The following is a 20,726-nucleotide window of genomic DNA, read 5'->3' on the forward strand; positions in this document are numbered from 1 at the left end:
TACCAAAATAAGTTTTAATGCTTTATTTAAACTCATAGATGATTTACACAGCTGCTTACTTACTATACAATCTTAAACACTTCTCAAAACAAAAAATTAGTAATGATCGACCGATGTTTCTGGCTTGAAACTAACCTGAACTTGATTGGCACTGGTCCTTGCAGAGAAATTAACATAAAAAGGAAAGTACCGGTCCTTTTCCAAATGATTCATGAGTTTATCCTTTACATACACTGATTTTCCTGTACCCGTTGGACCCACAAAAAGCAGTGGCCTTGAAGAAAACAATGGACATATTATTCAAAACAGAAAAAAAAATCAGAACACATTTCTATTACAGGAGTCTGGGGTTAGATGGAAAATTAATGATCAAATCATCTTCATCTAAAAACTCACATTTTTATCTGTAATTGTTATATCATGAAAGTCTAGTGAAAGTAATAATTGGCACATGTTTTTTTTTTTGCTTACTGAGGCAGAGGCCATAAAGAGTAATAAACTATTATATGAACAGAAGAAATGTTACTATAAGAGATTCTTAACTTTTCAGAGAAGAAAGCCAGTTTGTCTCCTCAGAAAAGTGATGTATTTATACTTATTAGTTAGGGGTATGGACATAAAGGTGGCAGTGAGGATAGAATAATGAGGTGATAATAAGATAGGTTTAGGGTACTTTATAGTTACCTCAATAGCATAAAGTTTTTTGTAAGAAACTCAAAAGACAGTGAATTCTAAAGTTAATGGTTATGTATACCTGTTAATAGCATTTTAGAATCAAGTCAAATTTGCTAACAAAATATTTGTCTAAAAGTGAGCACTAAGGAATTCCTGGCATTTAGTGGGGTCTCCAGCAGTTTCTCATCCTCGAATGATCATGATCAATTTTAAAGGGAAAAAAAATCTCACGAGTTTATATTCACAGAATCCTGAGATATCTCAGTTTGAGAAATGCTGCCCTAAAAATTAAATGCTGTCACTTTGATTGATAATTTGACACTACACAATACACAAAGATAAGTATAAAGACTGGCACTGAAATTGAATAGCAGTACTCAGTTAAAAGGGGTCATCGAAGTGGTCCAAATTATGATAATATTAATTTTTAACTGTCATTGAAGTATAAACACAAAATTAAAATTCTTTTAGAAATGCTCTCTGAAACTTCATCTAAGGGTCCCAGTCTGAATAACACTTACCTTATAGAAAGCTATTTATTAAAAAGAAATTTAACAAATAATAGTGCTCTTATCTTGGAGTCCAAGGACAAATAGGAGAGATTCTTAAGCTAGAATTCAGGGAATCTGTGAATTTGTATGACAAAAAGGTTTTATCGTGGAGGAGGAGCAAGATGGCAGCAGAGTAAGGAGCTCCAAGAACTCAGATCATCCTACAGTGCAGTTAGCAATCACCCAGAGCTATCTAATTCACTTTTGGGAAGAAACAAGAAGAGCACCATCCCATGGTGTGGAGTGCTCTACTCATCTGTAGTGAAAAGATTCATGAGTAGAGCACTCCACACCATGAGCTGGTGCCCATTTCCCACTGGAAGGACATGACATCTCAGGAGCTATTCCCTGGCTGGAGGTGAAGGCTCCATTTCCCAAAAACAAGGGAGGAAGAGACAGTCAGGTAGCACTCTAGCTAATGAGTAGTAAATTTGGCTTGCTAAAGTCTAGTCCTAAGTACAATTAAAGTTTGAACCTGTTCAAGTCAGAAAGAGACTGGTAGCCTCCATTTTAACTCTGCCGCTGGCATGAGGGGAAGCAGGGTTGATTGAAAAGAATAGTGATGGTAGGGTTCAGCTTCTTCCACTGAGGTTGGACTGTTGCCCTAGCCTGGCAGGGAAGGAGAGGGCTGGTGCATCATCAGTCTATCTGGGAAACTGGTCAGTTTTGACTGGCACAGCTTAGTTTGCTGCACACCCTTTCGGTTCCATCCTCACCCCAGGCAGTCTCTCTGGGCAACTACAGATGGTCTTGGCCTGCATGATATAGAATACTGCACATGGCTGAAGCTCTGACTCTACCCCTGGCAGGGGAGAAAGGTGGGAAAAGCTTCATTGGTTCCTGAGGCAATGCAGGCAGCTTCAGCCTCCATGGATTAGAGTACTAACTCCATTTTCAGTTCCTATTCTGCAACCAGCAAGGAAGCAAGGGCAAGAAACAGATGAAAAAGAGCTGAAAATTTTCAAATTGGCTAAACACAAACCACTATAAAATTCCAAATTAAGTTGAACCAAGTATCAAAGAGGGGCTAAAGCATAAAGCCTATCAAATAGAAAGTCCTAAATTAAAGAGAGTAACTGCACCTGGAATAAATATATCTAATAAATCAGATGCTGAGACCAACATAAAATTACAATCCATACCAAGAAATAAGAAGATCAAAGGATCAAACTAAGCCCCCAGATGACATAAAGGAAATGAGACAACTAATCATAGATGTTCAAACATCTCCTAAATAAATTCAATGAGATGGCTAATGAGATTAAAGATATTAAGACACTGGGTGAGGACAAAGAATTAGAAGGCACACATAGAAAAATAGTATATAGCATATAGCAGCAGAGTTGAAGAGGCAAAAGAAAGGATCAGTGAGCTTGAAGACAAGTCCTCCAAAAGCAAGCATACAAAAGAACCAATAATAGTATGGGAAAAATTGAACAGGGTCTCAGAGAACTAACTGATGGGAAGAGACATGCAAACATACTGTCATGGGTTTCCCAGAAGGAGAAGAGAAGGAAAAATAGGCAGAAGTAATATTTGAGGAAATAATCATAGAAAATGTCCCAATCCTATTGAAGGACATAAATATTCATGTCCAAGAAGCACAATGTAATCCCATCCAAATAAACCCAATAGATCTCCTCCAAGACACATACTAACCAGAATGGCAAATGTCAAAGATAAACAGAAGATTCTGAAAGCAGCATCAGAAAAGTGATTCATCATATACAAGCCATGCCCAGTAAGATTAAGTGCTGATTTCTCATCAGAAACCATGGAGAAAAGAAAGCAGTGGTATATTTAAGATACTGCAAGGGAAAAACTGCCTGCCAAGAATCTTATATCCTGCAAGACTGTCCTTCAAAAATGAGGGCGAGTTTAGAATATTCACAGATAAACAGAAACTGAGAAAGTTTATAACCAGTTTACTATTTCTGCAGGAAATACTAAAGTACTACAGCCTGAAAAGAAAAGACAGGAGAGAGAGGCTTGGAAGAGAGTCTAGAAATGAAGATTATATCAGTAAAAGTAGCTAAAAGTGTAAAAAGAGTGGTGAAAATAAGATATGACAGATAAAACCCAAAGACAAAAATGGGTGAAGAACTGCCTTTAGAGTAATAACATGGAATGTTAATAGATTAAACTCCCCAACCAAAAAAGACAGACTAGCAGAATGAATAAGAAAATATAAGCCATCTGTATGCTGTCTACAAGAGACTCACCTTAGTCCCAAGCATACAAATAGATTAAAAGTGAGAGGCAGGAAAAAGATATTCCACATATGTAGTAATAACAACAACAAAATGTGGAGTAGCTATACTTATATCAGATAAAATAGACTTTAAAAGCAAAACTGTTATAAGAGACAAGGACATTATATATTAACTAAAGGGGCAAATTGCCAAGAAAAATAATAATCATAAAAGTATATGTACCTAACCAGGATCCCCAAAGTACATGAAGCAAACAGTGGCAAAACTGAAAGTAGAAATAGATGTTTCTACAATAACAGTTGGGTCTTAAATGCACCACTTTTAGCATTGGATAGAACATCTGGGCAGAAGATCAATAAAGAAACTGAGAGCATAATAAAAAGAGTGAATTAAACCTAATGAACATATACAGAGCACTGTACCCCAAATAAGATCACAACATATCCTAACCTATGGGATTCAGTGAGAGCAGTGCTGTTTGGGAAATTTATAGCCTCCAGAGCTTATATTAAAAAAGAACAAATGTAATGGGTTATATCATTGGATAGAGACCCATATAATGAGAGTGAAGGTATACCCACATGCTGGGGAGGACTGATGTTCTCAAATAGAGGGAATTGAATCTCTTAAGAGAAATGGTGGCTCCCAGTGCATTAGGGCAGTTGAGCATGTCAAGCCCTCAACACTGTTGCAAGTATCTCTGAACATGGCCCTTCAAGCAATGAAGATTGACTGTCACTGTGGGCCCTAAAGGGAGGGGGAAAGAGGTATTGAATAGATGGCACCAATGTAACTGTGTGGGCAATAGAAGTGTTCCACAAGATTATACAAGGACAGATATAAGACATGTTAAATTACACCAAAAATATATAGGGGCTGATAGGCTAAAATGTAAATCATAATGTGAAACATAAGATAACTAAAAATAGGGAAATGGACTTGGCCCAGTGGTTAGGGCATCCGTCTACCACATGGGAGGTCCACGGTTCAAACCCCGGGCCTCCTTGACCCATGTGGAGCTGGCCCATGCACAGTGCTGGTGTGCGCAAGGAGTGCCGTGCCACGCAGGGGCATCCCCCGCGTAGGGGAGCCCCACGTGCAAGGAGCGCGCCCCGTAAGGAGAGCCGCCCAGCGCGAAAGAAAGTGCAGTCTGCCCAGGAATGGCGCCACCCACACATCCCATGCTGCTGACGACAACAGAAGGGGACAAAGAAACAAGATGCAGCAAATAGACACAGAGAACAGACAACCGGGGGGGGGGGGGGATTAAATAAATAAATAAATCTTCAGGGAAAAAAAAGATAACTAAAAATGTAGAAAATTGTATAGTCTAAAATATAAACCACAATGTAAACCCAAATGTTACCTTGTTTGAAAGCTATTGTCTCAATATATGTACATCAGTTTCAGTAAATATAGTATGAATATGTAAAAAGATTATTGCTGTGGAAGGGAAAAGGGTTTTATGTTGGATATGTGGGAGTACTGTATATTGTATATATGGATTACTGTGACCTAAAATTTTGTGAAAATAAGCTTAATAATTAGGAAAAAGAAAAAAGAAAAAGAAAGGATGTAGACACTGAGGAAAAGACGGAAGTAGTTGCCTTGCCAATTTGCATACAGGGCAACACTTATTGCAGTGATGGAAGGCAAAACATCAAAAATAAAGCTTTTGCATTTTTAAATTTTTTGATACCCCAATTTATTTTTACCTTAATTTTTCTAAATTAATATATATTCTATATCTAACCTTTAAACTCATCACTATATTCCATTTTACTATTAATGGAACCTGGCAATATATTGGGCCTCACTTTTGAATAAGTTTTGGATCACAGAGAGGTTCAACAATGGCAGGGGAGGGATACTGGTGTGGGATGTTATTGACAGGGGACACATGGTTGGCAGGGAGTCCTCCAGGGAATATATATCCAGGGTACATAAAAATGCTTGGATATTTTCATAGTGGTTACAATTAAAAACAACAACTGAGGGAGTGCTGAGTTCCTAGCCAGGGGAGCTCTATCACAGTCCCTAAAGGAACAGCAACAATGCCCCAAGTACAACAGCAAAGACCAAAAAAGAAGGTCCAACGATGAGCCCTTGATACTAATGACTATGCTTGTGAGCCTGTGTACCTGAAATAAGAACAAAGCCTAGAGCTGCAGGGTGCCTAAGAGTTACCTCCTGAGAGCCTCTGTGTTGCTCAAATGTGGTCAGTCTTGAAGTCAAACTCAGCATGTAAATGCATTGCCTTCCCCCCAGTGTGGGACATGACTCCCAGGAATGAGCCTCCCTGGCGCCGAAGGATTACTACCAAGTACCAGCTGATGATGTAACTAGAAAATGACCTTGAATAAAAGGGTCAACTCGGACCAGCAGAATATCTCAATCTACATATAATACCACGAGTTAAAAATGCTTTTTGACCTGAATAAAAGGGGGAAATGGAAAGGACAAATGAGTTTATATGGTTATGAGTCTCCAAAAAGAGCTGGGCAGTTTTCAGCGGGGTTGCCCTTATGCATACCTGAGCAGCATCCCAGAGACAGATAAAGTAGATACAATCCCAGGTATTGGTTTTTCTGAGGGCTACAGAGACCCACAGGTTCTATGGTCATGGCAGATGGAGTTCAGTGCCATGTCAGTTGGCCCTACTTTGGAGTTTGTGTTTCTGTGTGATGGAGCTGGACTCAGATGTGGTCTTTGTCCACAAGTCTCTCCTGTTACTTTTTACTGGAACTGTAGTTGATGCTGGGGTTTAATGTATACCCAGGGGACCTGAATCTCTGGACTGACCATGTGATAGCCAGGCCCTGAGCCTCAACAGACTTGCAACTCCCACACTCTGGTTTATTGGACTTACCCCACTCAGCTAACATGGAGGTGAAGAAGGTCAACCACCACACCAGGGAGCCAAGAGTGCCTACAACTGAAAGCAGGAGGATTGCATCCAGCATCCATGTGGAAACTAAGCCCCCTCTTGATATAGATGTGGAGTGGACACAACCATTCTAAGGTCCACAGGATGGAGGAATAGAGCATGGATTAGAGTGGACTTACTGATATTCTATTCATGAACTATTGTGATTAGTAATCGAAGAAAATGTGGCATTGGTGTGGAGAAAGTGGCCATGGTGGCTGCTGGGGGTAGGGAGTGGGAGGAAGAGATGTGATGTGGGGGCATTTTTGGGGGTTGGTGTTGTCCTGAGTGGTGCTGCAGGGAGAGTTACCAGACATTGTATGTCCTCCCATGGCCCACTGGATGGACTGTGGGAGAGTGTGGGCTATGGTTTGGACCACTGACCATGAGGTGCAGCGGTGCTCAGAGGCGTATTCACCAAATGCAATGAATGTCTCATGATGATGGAGGAGGTTGTTGTTATGGGGGGATGAGTGGGGTGAGGAGGGTGGGGGGGGGTGTATGGGAACCTCATATTTTTTTAATGTAACATTAAAAAAATAAAGACCAAAAGAAAAAAGAAAGGAAAAAAAAAAGAACAAATAGCTAAAATCAATGACCTAACTTCACAGCTAGAGGAACTAGACAAAGAACAGCAAACTATTTCCAAAGTGACCAGAGGAAATGAAATAACAAAGATCAGAGCAGAAATAAATGAAATTGAGGAAAAAAAAAACAATAGAGAAAATTAACAAAACTAAAAGTTGGTTATTTGAGAAGATTAACAAAATTGACAAACTCTTAGCTAGACTAGCAAAGATAAAAAGAGAGAAGATGCAAATAAATGAAATCAGAAGTGAAAACATGGACAAACCTTTAGCTAGACTAACAAAGATAAAAAGAGAGAAGATGCAAATAAGTGAAATCAGAAGTGAAAATTGGAACATTACTACTGATCCCACAGAAATGAGAATTCAGAAGAGGGTACTATGAACAAATGTATGCCAACAAACTAGACAACACCGATGAACTGGAAAAATTCCTAGAAACATATGAACAACCTACACTGACCCTAGAACAAATAGAAGACCTCAACAAACCAATCAGAAGTAAAAAGACTGAAACAGTAAATAAACAATTCCCAAGAAGGAAAAGCCAGGACCAGATGGTATCAGAAATGAATTCTACCAAGTATTCAAAGAAGATTTAATACCAATCTTATTCAAACTCTTCCAAAAAACTGAACAAGTAAGAATGCTAACAACTTCATTCTATGAAGTCAATATCACTCTATTATCAAAGCCAGAAAAAGATCTTATGAAAAAAGAAAATTACAGACCCATTTTCCTAATGAATATAGATGTAAAAATCCTCAATAAAATACTCTCTAAACAAATCCAAAAACACAATTTAAAAAATTATTCATGATCAAGTGGGTTTTATACCAGGCATCCAAGGGTGGTTCAACACAAGCAAGTGAATAAGAGTAATACAGTACATTAATAAATCAAAGAAGAAAATTCACATGATCATCTTGATTAATGCAAAAAAATTTTTTTTTTACAAAATGTAGTATCCTTTCTTGATAAAAACACCCGAAAGACAGGAATTGAAGGAAACTTTCTCAACATGATAAAGAACATATATGAAAAACCCACAGCTAACACTTGATAAAAACACTCAAAAGACAGGAATTGAAGGAAACTTTCTCAACATGATAAAGAACATATATGAAAAACCCACCGCTAACATAATGGTGAAAGATGAAAATTTTCCTGTTGAGATTGGGAAAAGACAAGGATGCCCACTGTTATCACTGCTGTTCAATATACTGCTAGAGGTTCTTGCTAGAGCAATCAGGCAAGAAAAAGAAATAAGAGCCATCTGAATTGGAAAGGAAGAAGTAAAACTTTTCACTATTTGCAGTTGATATGATCTTACACATAGAAAGTCACAAAAAAAATCTACAATGAAGCTACTAGAGCTAATAAGTGAGCTCAGCAGAGTGGCAGGACACAAGATTAATAAGCAAATATCAGTAGTGTTTCTACACACTACTAATGAGGAGAGGGTAAAAAAGTGCATTTACAATAGTGACTAAAATAATCATATATTTAGGGAAAAAAAAACTAAGGATGTAAAGAAATCATATTTAGAAAACTACAATGCATTGCTAAACGAAATCAAAGAGATCTAAATAAATGGAAGATCAATCTGTGGTCATGGATTGTAAGACTAAATATCGTTATGATGTCAGTTCTAACTAGATAGAGTCACAGATTCAAAGCAATCCTGATAAAAATTCCATCAGCCTTTTTTAAGGAAATGGAAAAGCCAATTATCAAACTTATTTGGAAGGGTAAGGGACATTGAATAGCAAGAAACATCTAAAAAAGGAAGAACAAAGTTGGACTTTAAATCATATTATCTGGACTTTAAATCATATTATCTAGCTACAGTGATTTAAAAAAACAGTATGGTACTGGCGTAAAGACAGACATATAGACCAATGAAACCAAACTGATGGTTCAGAAACAGACCCTCACATCTATGGTCAACTGATTTTTTTTTTAAGATTTATTTATTTTTTTATTTCTTTCCACTTCCGCCCCTCTCCCCCCCCCCCCCCCCCGTTGTCTGCTCTCTGTGTCCATTCGCTGTGTGTTCTTCTGTGCTTCTGTGTCCACTTGTATTCTCATCAGCGGCATCAGGAACCTGTTTCTCTTTCTCCTGTGTCTTCTTGTTGCGTCAGCTGTCCGTGTGTGCGGTGCCACTCCTAGGCAGGCTGCACTTTTTTCACACAGAGCAGCTTTCCTTACGGGGTGCACTCCTTGTGCATGGGGCTCCCCTCCACAGGGAACACCCCTGCATGGCACAGCACTCCTTGCGTGCATCAGCACTGCGTGTGGGCCAGCTCACCGCATGGGTCAGGAGGCCCTGGGTTTGAACCCTGGACCTCCCATGTGGTAGGCGGATGCTCGATCAGTTGAACCAAATCCACTTCCCTATGGTCAACTGATTTTTGACAAGGCTGCAAGCCTGCCCAGCTGGGGCAGAAAAGTCTATTCAATAAATGGTGCTGGGAGAACTGGATATCCATATCTAAATGAAAAAAGAGGACCCCTATGTCACACCTTATAAAAAATTAATTCAAAGTGAATCAAAGACCTAAATATAAAAGTTAGAACCAAAAAACTCCTAGAAGAAAATGTATGGAAACATCTTCAAGACTTGGTAGACGGTGGTTTCTTAAACTTTATACTGAAAGCACGAGCAATGAAAGAAAAAATGGATAAATGGGACTTCCTCAAACTTAAACACTCTGGTGCTTCAAAGGACTGTGTCAAGAAGGTGAAAAGGGGGAAACGGACTTTGGCCCAGTGGTTAGGGCGTCTGTCTACCATATGGGAGGTCCGCGGTTCAAACCCCGGGCCTCCTTGACCTGTGTGGAGCTGGCCATGCGCAGTGCTGATGTGCGCAAGGAGTGCCTTGCCATGCAAGGGTGTCCCCCACGTGGGCACGCGCAAGGAGTGCGCCCATGAGGAAAGCCGCCCAGTGTGAAAAGAAAGTGCAGCCTGCCCAGGAATGGCGCCGCCCACACTTCCCGTGCTGCTGACGACAACAGAAGCGGACAAGACGCAGCAAATAGACACCAAGAACAGACAACCAGGGGAGGGGGGGAAATTAAATAAAATAAATAAATCTTAAAAAAAAAAAGAAGGTGAAAAGGCGGCCCACTCAATGGGAGAAAACACTATCTGAAAAGGGTTTGATTTCCATGCTATATAAAGAGTTCATACAACTTAAAAATAAAAGAGTAATACAATTTTTTAAATGGGCAAAAGATTTAAATAGACATGTCTTAACAAGGAAATACAAATGGGAAAAAAGAACATGAAAGAATGTTCAACATCACTGCTATTAGCGAAATGCAAATCAAATCACACTCAGATATCATTTCACACCTCATAGAATGGCCTTATTTAAAAAAAAGAGGGAAGCAGATGTGACTCAAACAACTGAGCTTTTGTCTACCACATGGGAAGTCCCAGGTTTGGTTCCCAGTGCCTTCTAAAGAAGACAACAAGACAGCAAGGTGACACTGTGGGCAGGTGCAGTGTGCTGATGCAACAAAATGATGCAAGAAGAGACACAAGGAGGAAAACATAACGAGATCATAAGAAAGCAGGGAGTAGAGGTGGCTCAAGCAGTTGGGTACCTCCTTCCCACGTGGGAGGTCCCAAGCATGGTTTCCAGTGCCTTCTAAAAGGAAACTAGCACATAGACAAACAGACACAGCAAATGCAAACAATTAGGGGTGAGGAGAAATAAATAAATCTTTTTTTAAAAAGAAAACAAGTGTTGAAAAGGACCTGGAGAAATTGGTACACTCCTTCACTGTTGGTGGGAATGTAGAATGGTGCAGCCTCTGTGGAAGACATTCTGGCAGTTTCTCAGGAAACTAAATATAGAAATTCCATATAATCTGGCAATCCCAATTCCTCTCCTAGGAATATAACCAGAAGAACTGAAAACAGTGAAGTGAATAGATATTGGCACACTGATATTCATAGAAGCATTATTCACAATAGCCAAAAGATGGAAACAATTCTAATAACCAATAAAAGGAAAAACAAAATGTGGTTTATCCATATGCTGGAATACTACACTGCTGTAAAATGAAATGAAATTGGGGCCCACGCGCAGTGCTGATGCGCGCAAGGAGTGCCGTGCCACGCAAGGGTGTCCCCCGCGTGGGGGAGCCCCACGCGCAAGGAGTGTGCCCGTGAGGAGAGCCGCCCAGCGTGAAAAGAAAGAGCAGCCTGCCCAGGAATGGCGCCGCCCACACTTCCCGTGCTGCTGACGACAACAGAAGCGGGTGCCGCTGATGACAACAGAAGCGGACAAAGAAACAAGATGCAGCAAACAGACACCAAGAACAGACAACCAGGGGAGGGGGGGAAATTAAATAAAATAAATAAATCTTTAAAAAAAAAAAAAAAAAAAAAAAAAAAAAAGAAATTGGGATACATATGATAACATGGATGAACCTTGAAGACATTATGTTAAGTGAAATAAGCCAGACACAAAAGAGAAATATTGCATGGTTTCAGTAATATGAACTAAATACAGAGAATAAACACATGGAACTAAAACTTAGGCTATAGGTTACTAGGAGATAGGATGAGGACTGAGAAGGAGTACTGATGCTTAATGTACACAGAATTATTAATTAGCTTGACTGTAAAAATGTGGAAATGGACAGAGTTACAGCAACAAACTTATAGTGAGTATAACTAACAAGACTGGTTTATAAATGGGATCATGGCTGAAAGGGGAAATTTAGGGATGTAAATGTCAATTAAAAGAAAGCTAGAAATTAACCTAGGAAGTGAATATCATAGTGAACCTGGAGGTGGATGAGGATTTGGGGTTAATAGTACAAATAAAAGAATGTCCTTCTATGAACTAGAATAAATCTACGTCACTTTTACAAAGTGATAAGTATATGATGATGCATGGGAAAAATATAATTACTGTAACTTATGGACTATAGTTAACAGCAATATTGTAATTCTTGCATCATTTCAAAGAAGGTACTATATCAATGCTAAGGGTCAATAATAGGGGTGTGTGGAATTTTTTATTTTGGACTAAGGAATGTTCAATCATTTTCTGAGTCAATGACTGCACAACTCTGTGATGAAACTGAGAGCCACTGAGTGTACACATTGGATGGACTGTACAAGGTATGGGGCTGTATGACACAGTAAACCATGTGGTAGAAAATGGACTATGGTTAACAGTACAAATATGAGAGTGTTCTCTCATGAACTATAACAAATGTACAATACTAATACGTGTTGGTTAACAGTACAAATATGAGAGTGTTCTCTCATGAACTATAACAAATGTACAATACTAATACGTGTAATAACAATATGTATGGAAAAGTAAGCTATGGGTCACAGTTAGTAGTAATTGTCTGATGTTCTTTCATAATCTGTACAAATGTTCCACAACAAAGCAAGGTGTTGATGGAGGGGTGATATATGGGAATTCTGAATTTTATGCTTGATTGTTTTATAAGAACACAACTTCTCTAATAATAAAATATATGTATATTTAAAAAGTGCAACTACCAGTACAAAATAGGGATAAAATAATTTGCCCTTATGATCTATTTTTCCTGTTTTTTAATAAACAATATAAAATTGTCACAAAATTCACTTAGAAAACAGGCTCCTTATCAAAAACAAACAAACCGTGATATTCATGCATATAACAGAAGCTTGTCTAATTTAAATAATTTTTTAAAAGATTTATTTATTTCTACCCCCCCCACCCCAGTTGTCTGTTCTCTGTCTATTTGCTGCGTGTTCTTCTTTGTCTGCTTCTGTTGTTGTCAGCAGCACAGGAATCTGTGTTTCTTTTTGTTGCATCATCTTGTTGTGTCAACTCTCCATGTGTGCGGCGCCATTCTTAGGCAGGCTGCACTTTCTTTTGTGCTGGGCGGCTCTCCTTACGGGGCACACTCCTTATGGGGAGCACGTGGGGCTCCCCTACGTGGGGACACCCCTGCACGGCAGGGCACTCCTTGCATGCATCAGCACTGGGCATGGGCCAGCTCCACACGGGTCAAGGAGGCCCGGGGTTTGAACTGCGGACCTTCCATATGGTGGACGGACACCCTAACCACTGGACCAAATCCGCTTCCCTAATTTAAATAATATTAATGATAAAATTATGTCCAATGTTTTAAATGAAAACTACAAAATGTTTTAAGAAAATTGGTGTCGATATGCCTATTGTACATGCCTAGGCTTCTGATCAGTTTAATGAACTTTTTGATGTGCTCTTCTGATTTAAGTCTTAAATTTTTCATGTTCATATTAAATTATGGAATCTGGAAGTGGCATGGGATGTATCTGAAATGGGAGAAAGTGCATCATGGCTAATCTGATACCTCCAGAGTACAATCAACCCTTGGAATAGAATATCTACCTCTTACACAATAACACGGCAGCTCATTTTCCATCTGCTATTACAAATAAGAGAAATCTTAAGGTCGCTATGTGAGACAAGAAAATATGACAGCAAAGGCTTTGGAGTGTGCAAGGAAACCTGGGTTCTAGGTTTGACACTAGTAATAGATGTCATAGTGAACATGTCAATTAGTGGTCCAGGGTCTCAGTTAGCTGAAAGTGGATAACCTCAAATATAGGTTCAAAAATTCCTGTGATGCTACAAATTACATTGTTACATGTAGAATATATATTTACAGTAGAGTTCCTTACTTTGCATAGGTAATACTCAAATCCATTAGAAATGTATATCTAATTGTGTCCATCGTAGGGATTATGATGTCTTGGATCTTGACCCTTTTATCTCCTAAACTGGTACTTTTAATTAATTCATTCCAATGAAGCCAGCGACCTCGGTTTTTCAACTAGAAGAAAACATAATTTAAAAAATATTTTAACCATGCACTTGCTATATCTGAAAGGCTCTTTTCAACACTAACGCTGTTACCATATTTGCTTTTTAAAAATTTTTTCTTTTTTCTTTTTATTATGAAACACTAGATTCATACAAAAAAAAGTATGTCACACATTTTAAGCCATGAAGCAGATTAATATAATAAGCCACCACCCACGAATCCACCACCTAATTTAATACATACACATTTTCTTTAATTAATTTTCCTTTTTTAATGATAACCTAAAGAACTTAATGAAACTTGGTGCATTAGTCAGAGTTCTCCAGGGAAATGAACCAAGATATATATATATATATATATATATAAATATTATGAGACTTTATTAAAAGTGTCTCACACAACTGTGAGGATGGACAAATCCAAATTCCTTAGGGCAGGCAGCAAGCTGGGAACTCCAATGAAGGTTTTCGATGAATTCCCCAGGAGAAGCTGGCTGGCTGAAGTAGAGATGCAAATTCTCTCTTTCGACTGCTAAAATAAACACTTTTTCCTTTAAGGCCTTCAACTGATTAGATGAGACTTCTCTCATTGCTTAAGGCAATCCCCTCAGTTGATTGTAAATGTAATTAGGCATAGATGCCATCAATTTACGATGATTTAAGTTCATTAAATATCCTCATAGTAACAATCAGACCAGTACCTGCTTGACTAAACAACTGAACACTATAAACCTGGCTAAGTTGACACATGAACTTAATCATCACAGTCCACCCCTTGTCAATTTGGCACCCATACACATTGCCATAAACCATACTTAATCTATAAATAAAACAAAAACATTCATATTTTAAACTAACAATATTCCACTGTCCCACATACAACAGGAAATGCATTAACTTTCCCCAGAATACGTGCAAGCCCTTGGGTAATATTCACTGTTCAATTTGATATCTTGCATCTTAAATACTACAATATGAGGCTAATATGATTTATGTCATATGATAAGGAACGAAGTTAGGGAAGAAAGCAAAGATATTCACTTAATGTAGATATAAAAACATGTTCATAACAAAACAAGGAAGAAATATTGATAACCATTACAGTTCTCATTCTGTCATGTGGTTGTAGCTTGTATTTATAACTTCCTTATTCCATTACCAATTCCATATTCCCTTTACCCTCAGCAGGCACCTCAGCTACCATAGTTCTTTGTCTGGTGGAATGGCGCAAATCTTCATTCCTGAAGTTTCTGGGCCATTGGTAGTCCTGCCTGGATTGGGTTGTTGTGGTTTTCCACTGACTTTAATCACAGAACATGATAGTACTAAGAGATCCCCTAGGGGGTCTCCTGTATTCCAGGCAAATCCTTCTTTATCACCAATGTGTAGTTGCAGTCCTTTTTCCCCTTGATAGTCAGAATCAATAATCCCAGCCAAAACAATAATTCCCTTCTTGTTCTGTTAATTCAGAGGCATGAGGAGCCCCAAGTGGCCAGGTAGTCTTAAGTTCCAGTTCAGTGGAATCATTGTTGTGTCTCGTGGCAGAAGCACTCATCCCTTTGGAACCAAGAGCTGTAGACCAACAGAGCTTAAGGTTGCAAGGACAGGAAGACAAATTTTTTCCCGTGAGTGACTAAGGGTAACAGTGAGTAGTGTCACTTCCATTTCCGACTCTTGATTCTTAGACCTGTGAATCCTGCTATGGGAGAAACAGCACCATAGAGTGGATGCCAGTTTAGAGCATAGACAGCTTCCTGGAAAACAATGACCCAGCCCTGCAAGGTATTTCCACCTAGCTGGTGCTGTAAGAGTCTTCAAAACGCAATACACTTTTCTATCAATCCGGCTGCTTTAGGATGATGGGGAACATGGTAAGACCAGTGAATTCCATAAGCATATGCCTATTCTTGCACTTCCCTTGCCCCTTATAAGCATTTGAATAGTCATAGCCACTGGTTATATTTTGCTTATCTCTATTACTAACCCTCACCATAGACTATCAGTGCCATCTTGATTGTTGGGAATAGTCATTAGTGCCTTTGAATCTAATCAGATTAGAGACCCAATTTCCCAAACCCCAGAACCAATTCAGAAATCTCACCCTTAAAATCCTATTTCTCAAGAATCACTCCCAGTACCAAAGCTGTATTAGTTACGGTTCTCCAGGGAAACAGAACCAAAAGGACATAGGTAGGTAGGTGGATGATTGAAAGATAGAGAGAGAGAGAGAGAGAGAGAGAGAGAGAGAGAGAGAGAGATGAGATAGAGGTGATAGAGAGAGCGATATACAGAGATATAATTAGATTTTTATAAGAATTGTCTCACAGGACTGTGGGGATGAAGGTTTTTGATGAATTCCTCAGGAGAAATCTGGCTGAAGTAGAGATGGAAATTCTTCCTTCTGACTGCTGAAATCATCACTTCTCCCTTTAAGGACTTAAACTGATAGGATGAGACTTTTCTCATTGTTGAAGGCAATCTCCTCAATTGATTGTAGATGTAATCAGCCATAGATTCAATCAATTTATGATGATTTAAGTCCCTGAATATGCCTACAGTAACAATCAGGCCAGTGCTTGCTTGACAAACAATGGACACCATAACCTGGTCAAGTTGACACATGAACTTAACCATCACACTTGGTTATCACAAATTCAACACATATATAGAATTTCAGATATTTTGCCTTCTGTCTTCTTAACATTATAATCATTCCAAAAATGCCTTTAAGACATCTTTTTGCATATATCAAGTATTTATTTGGTAGCCACTCTGATGTAGCTCAAATTACAATTTGACCAACTTTGGTTTCATGTTTCCCATTATTTTAAAGGAAATGGGCAATACTTTAAGTTAAAACAAAATATCACATGAATTAATTCACTGTTTCTCCAAATTATTTTCTATGGCTTTTTTTTAAAGATTTATTTATTTTATTTATTTCTCTTTCCTTCCCCCCCACCCTCCCCTCTTGTCTGCTCTCTGTGTCTATTCGCTGTGTGTTGTATTCTTGTCAGCGGCACCGGGAATCTTTGTTGCGTCATCCTGCTGTGTCAGCTCTCTGTGTGTGTGGCGCCATTACTGGGCAGGCTGCACGTTTTTTTTCCCTTAAGATTTATTTCTTTATTTCTTTCTTTTCCCTTCCCTCCCCACCCCGGTTTTCTGTTCTCTGTGTCCCTTTGCTGCGTCGTCTTCTTTGTCCGCTTCTGTTGTTGTCAGCGGCACGAGAATCTGTGTTTCTTTTTGTTGCATCATCTTGGGTCAGCTCTCGGTGTGTGCAGCGCTATTCCTGGGCAGGCTGCACTTTCTTTCACGCTGGGCAGCTCTCCTTACGGGGCACGCTCCTTGCGCGTGGGGCTCCCCTACACAGGGGACACCCCTGCGTGGCACAGCACTGCTTGCGCACACCAGCACTGAGCATGGGCAGCGCCACACAGGTCTCTAATTCTATGTTTAACATCTAAGAATTATGTCCTATTTTCTATCAAATAGTGTGCATATACAGTGTGTGTCTGAGAGGTAGTGATTTTGCAAGTTTGGGTTAAACTTTCTTTAGCAATTCATATTCTTAATTTTTTTAAGTTTTAGCTCTTATTCTTATCAAAGTTATATATGCACATATATTAGTCAGAAGTTCTATGAGTTCAAGAAAAACAGCAGTTCCCCAGTCCCATTTTCTCCTCCTCTTTAAAAATACTATTTTCATATTTTCCTCCAATTCTTAAAGAATATGCCCATGCCTATATTTCACCACTTCATTTTTTTTACTTATAGAGATTACTCTATTGACTAAGGAGGATTAAACTCTCTTCCTAATCAGATTTTTAAAATTCTGTGTAAGCATCATTTTGGAGAAAGAGCCAGTTGAGTTCAAACTCAGATTCTGCTAGCCACTCACCTTTCTAGGTTTGTATCTTTATCTATACAATTTGAAGTTTAGGCAAAATTATTACTAAGGCTCAATCCAGATCTTATGGTTCTGTGAAAAAAATTTGTGTGACTCAAACAATGATTCATATTCTTACTGCTTCATGTTAAATCATTTTCTATAAAGTAGAGAAATAGATTTAATTTCTATCTGAAATTTAAAATATTCTTAAAATAAGTTTATTTATATGGCCTAAAATTATAAGAGGAGGAACTTAAGAGAAAAGGAATAAAAAACATTATCATAGGAGTCAAAAATCTCAAGGATGGGAACATACAAGTTTTATCTGCTGATTCAAGGATTTGTGCTTTATTTCTTACCAAGAATTTTAATGTCATACCTCATATGTGTAGTCATATACCAGACCTTTTTCATCAAAGTGGCATTCCCATTTGCCCACAGAGGCTGGCACTGGGTTGATTTCATTATTTCCCAGTATGATTGATCTTAGGAAAGTATCAAAAATAATCCGACTGTCTGTATCACAACTTCCTCCAATGGACCAAATCAAAGAGAAAATAAAGCAAGCCTGTTGGTGCAAATTATTTTTTTAGTTTAACATGTTAGACCTTGTCAATCTACTGAGGAAAGGTCATATTTATAAACAAAGTAGGATGGAACACAGCTAGGGTGTAGAGTCATTTTTCTGATATCTATCAAAATTTAAAATGCACATAACGAAGATCAAATCAATCTGTGAAGATGATATATATATACAAGAATATTCACTATAGCACTGTTTGTAATGGCAAAAGACCAAAAACATCTCAAGTATTCTTCAATAGTGCTTAGTTGGATTATGCTACCTATACTGGAATACATGCAACTGTTAAAAAATTAAGATAACTCTGTAAGTACTGATATGGAACAATCTCCAAGATATACTGTAAATTTTAAAAAATGCAAATCAGTATGCATAATATGCTAAAATATGTGTAAAAATGTATACATAAAAAAGATCATATTCTTATATAAACATAAAATACCTCTAGAAGGTTACATAAAGCACTGGTAATAGAGGTTGCCTCAAGGGAGGTAACTGGGTGACTCAGGGACTGGTAGGGATGGAAAATCTACTTTTGTCTTTTGAAATTTATTCTAGGTACAGTTCTTAGCCAGTGAAAAAATGAATCTTTCAAATATATTTTAAAAGATGAATTTTTCAAGCAGATATCAATCTATATAAGTTTCTAAAAATGATTCAGAAAATGGAAGTGAAAATTTTCAGGAAATACATAAATTGAAGGTTAGAGAGGTGAAATACTCCTTTTATTTTAAAAAAAGTTTTTTAAAAAAAATTTTATAAAAAGGTAACACTGAAAGATATGGAAGAACATTAAAAACAAGTTCTGGGAAGCGGACTTGGCCCAGTGGTTAGGGTGTCCATCTACCACATGGGAGGTCTGCGGTTCAAACCCCGGGCCTCCTTGACCCGTGTGGAGCTGGCCCATGCACAGTGCTGATGCGAGCAAGGAGTGCCGTGCCACGCAGGGGTGTCCCCACATAGAGGAGCCCTACACTCAAAGAGTGCACCCTGTATGGGGAGCCGCCCAGCGCGAAAGAAAATGCAGCCTGCCCAGGAATGGCACCGCACACACGGAGAGCTGACACAACAAGATGACGGAACAAAAAGAAACACAGATTCCCGTGCCGCTGACAACAACAGAAACAGACAAAAAGAACAACACGTAGCAAAGGGACACAGAGAACAGACCACTGGGGCTTGGGGGGTAGGGGGTGGGGGGGAAGGGAGAGAAATAAAAAGAAGAAAAAACAAGTTCTGGGGAAGGCAGTTCCAAAACTAGGGATAAAAAGGGATATAAATAAATTATACTTCAAACATGCCTGTTCAGTTTCTTCTAAATGCAGGGAAATAGGGGTGAAAAGGGAGGAGGAATTTGAGGTTATGGTTAGCAGGGAACCCTGGAATGTGTGATGTCTGAGTTAGAAGGGTTTCTGTGGCAGAAAGGTGAAGAGAAAGCAATGTGAGGGAATTGCTCTTGTCAAGAGAAGAAAAGGGAGTCTGAGTAGAGATCAAGATATGTAGGAATAAGGTGGTGGATGGGAAAGTACCATACACCAGGGAAGGGAAAAAACACCTCTTTCCTTTGACTGGCCTTTAATAATGTCTGCTCACTAGTACCTTGCTCACTGGCCTTCTCCAGACATTAACTAACCAAGATTACCAACTCCTCCCTACCTATGTCCTCCATGGTTCCTTCCTGTAATGTTCCACCTAGCCGGTTGGATGTATGTTCCTGGTCTTCCGAAGCCAACTTGTTGCTGCACACATCCTGGCCTAACATTTAAAGAATATTCACCTAAAGTCCATATTGATTAATTTTAAACTACCCTATTAAATTATCATCAAATTAAGACCTTTCACAATAACAGGGCAGTTTTGGTTCATTCTCATATACATATATTTTACTTTCTTTAAAGTATTTTTTAATATCAAAATACCTAGTCAGGGCAAATTTATTGACTTCAATGATAAGTATCACTTGTCAGAGGCATATTTTATTCTGTAATTACAAACCACATTAAATATAAAACCAACCATAATCCAAACACGAATGTGCTTGCTAGTAGGATCATTTTCTATCACAGGACAGAGTAGGACCTCGAAAAGGCGTGTGAGTGATACAACCACATTGCTATTGCTTGTAGGAATCAGTTGCTGCAAAGTGAAAAGAATAAGATATTTTCCTTAATTTTAATTTGATTTGAAGAATAAAAGAGAAATATTTCATTTTAAAAACTGATAAAAAGCATACATAGTATTCATAAGATCTTTATAACATTTAAATGAAAAATTTTAATTGTCATGATAAAATAATTTGCAAACAGTATCTGTCAAATATCTTAATTTAGCATATGGACATATCTTCTTATTCTAAATTTTCTGATGAATGAAAACTAGCTATTGGAAAAGAATAAACTATGTTCTAGGGATCGCAGAAATGAAGTTTCTAATGACATTCATTCATTTATTTATTCAACAAACATTTATG

General features: G+C 38.4%; 1 protein-coding gene across 1 annotated transcript in view; it reads right to left on the minus strand.

The window, feature by feature from the left end:
- DNAH12 (dynein axonemal heavy chain 12) overlaps positions 1–20,726 on the minus strand; it is a 377,830-nt gene that overhangs the window by 157,059 nt on the left and 200,045 nt on the right. The window contains exons 35-38 of the mRNA XM_058288139.1: positions 20,273–20,392; positions 18,053–18,241; positions 13,643–13,794; positions 136–274 (exon numbers count right to left, since the gene is read on the minus strand). Coding sequence (XP_058144122.1) covers positions 136–274; positions 13,643–13,794; positions 18,053–18,241; positions 20,273–20,392 — 600 coding nt within the window. The remainder of the gene's footprint in view (positions 1–135; positions 275–13,642; positions 13,795–18,052; positions 18,242–20,272; positions 20,393–20,726) is intronic.

This window comes from Dasypus novemcinctus, chromosome 26 (assembly GCF_030445035.2).
Source record: "Dasypus novemcinctus isolate mDasNov1 chromosome 26, mDasNov1.1.hap2, whole genome shotgun sequence".
Taxonomy (NCBI): Eukaryota; Metazoa; Chordata; class Mammalia; order Cingulata; family Dasypodidae; genus Dasypus; species Dasypus novemcinctus.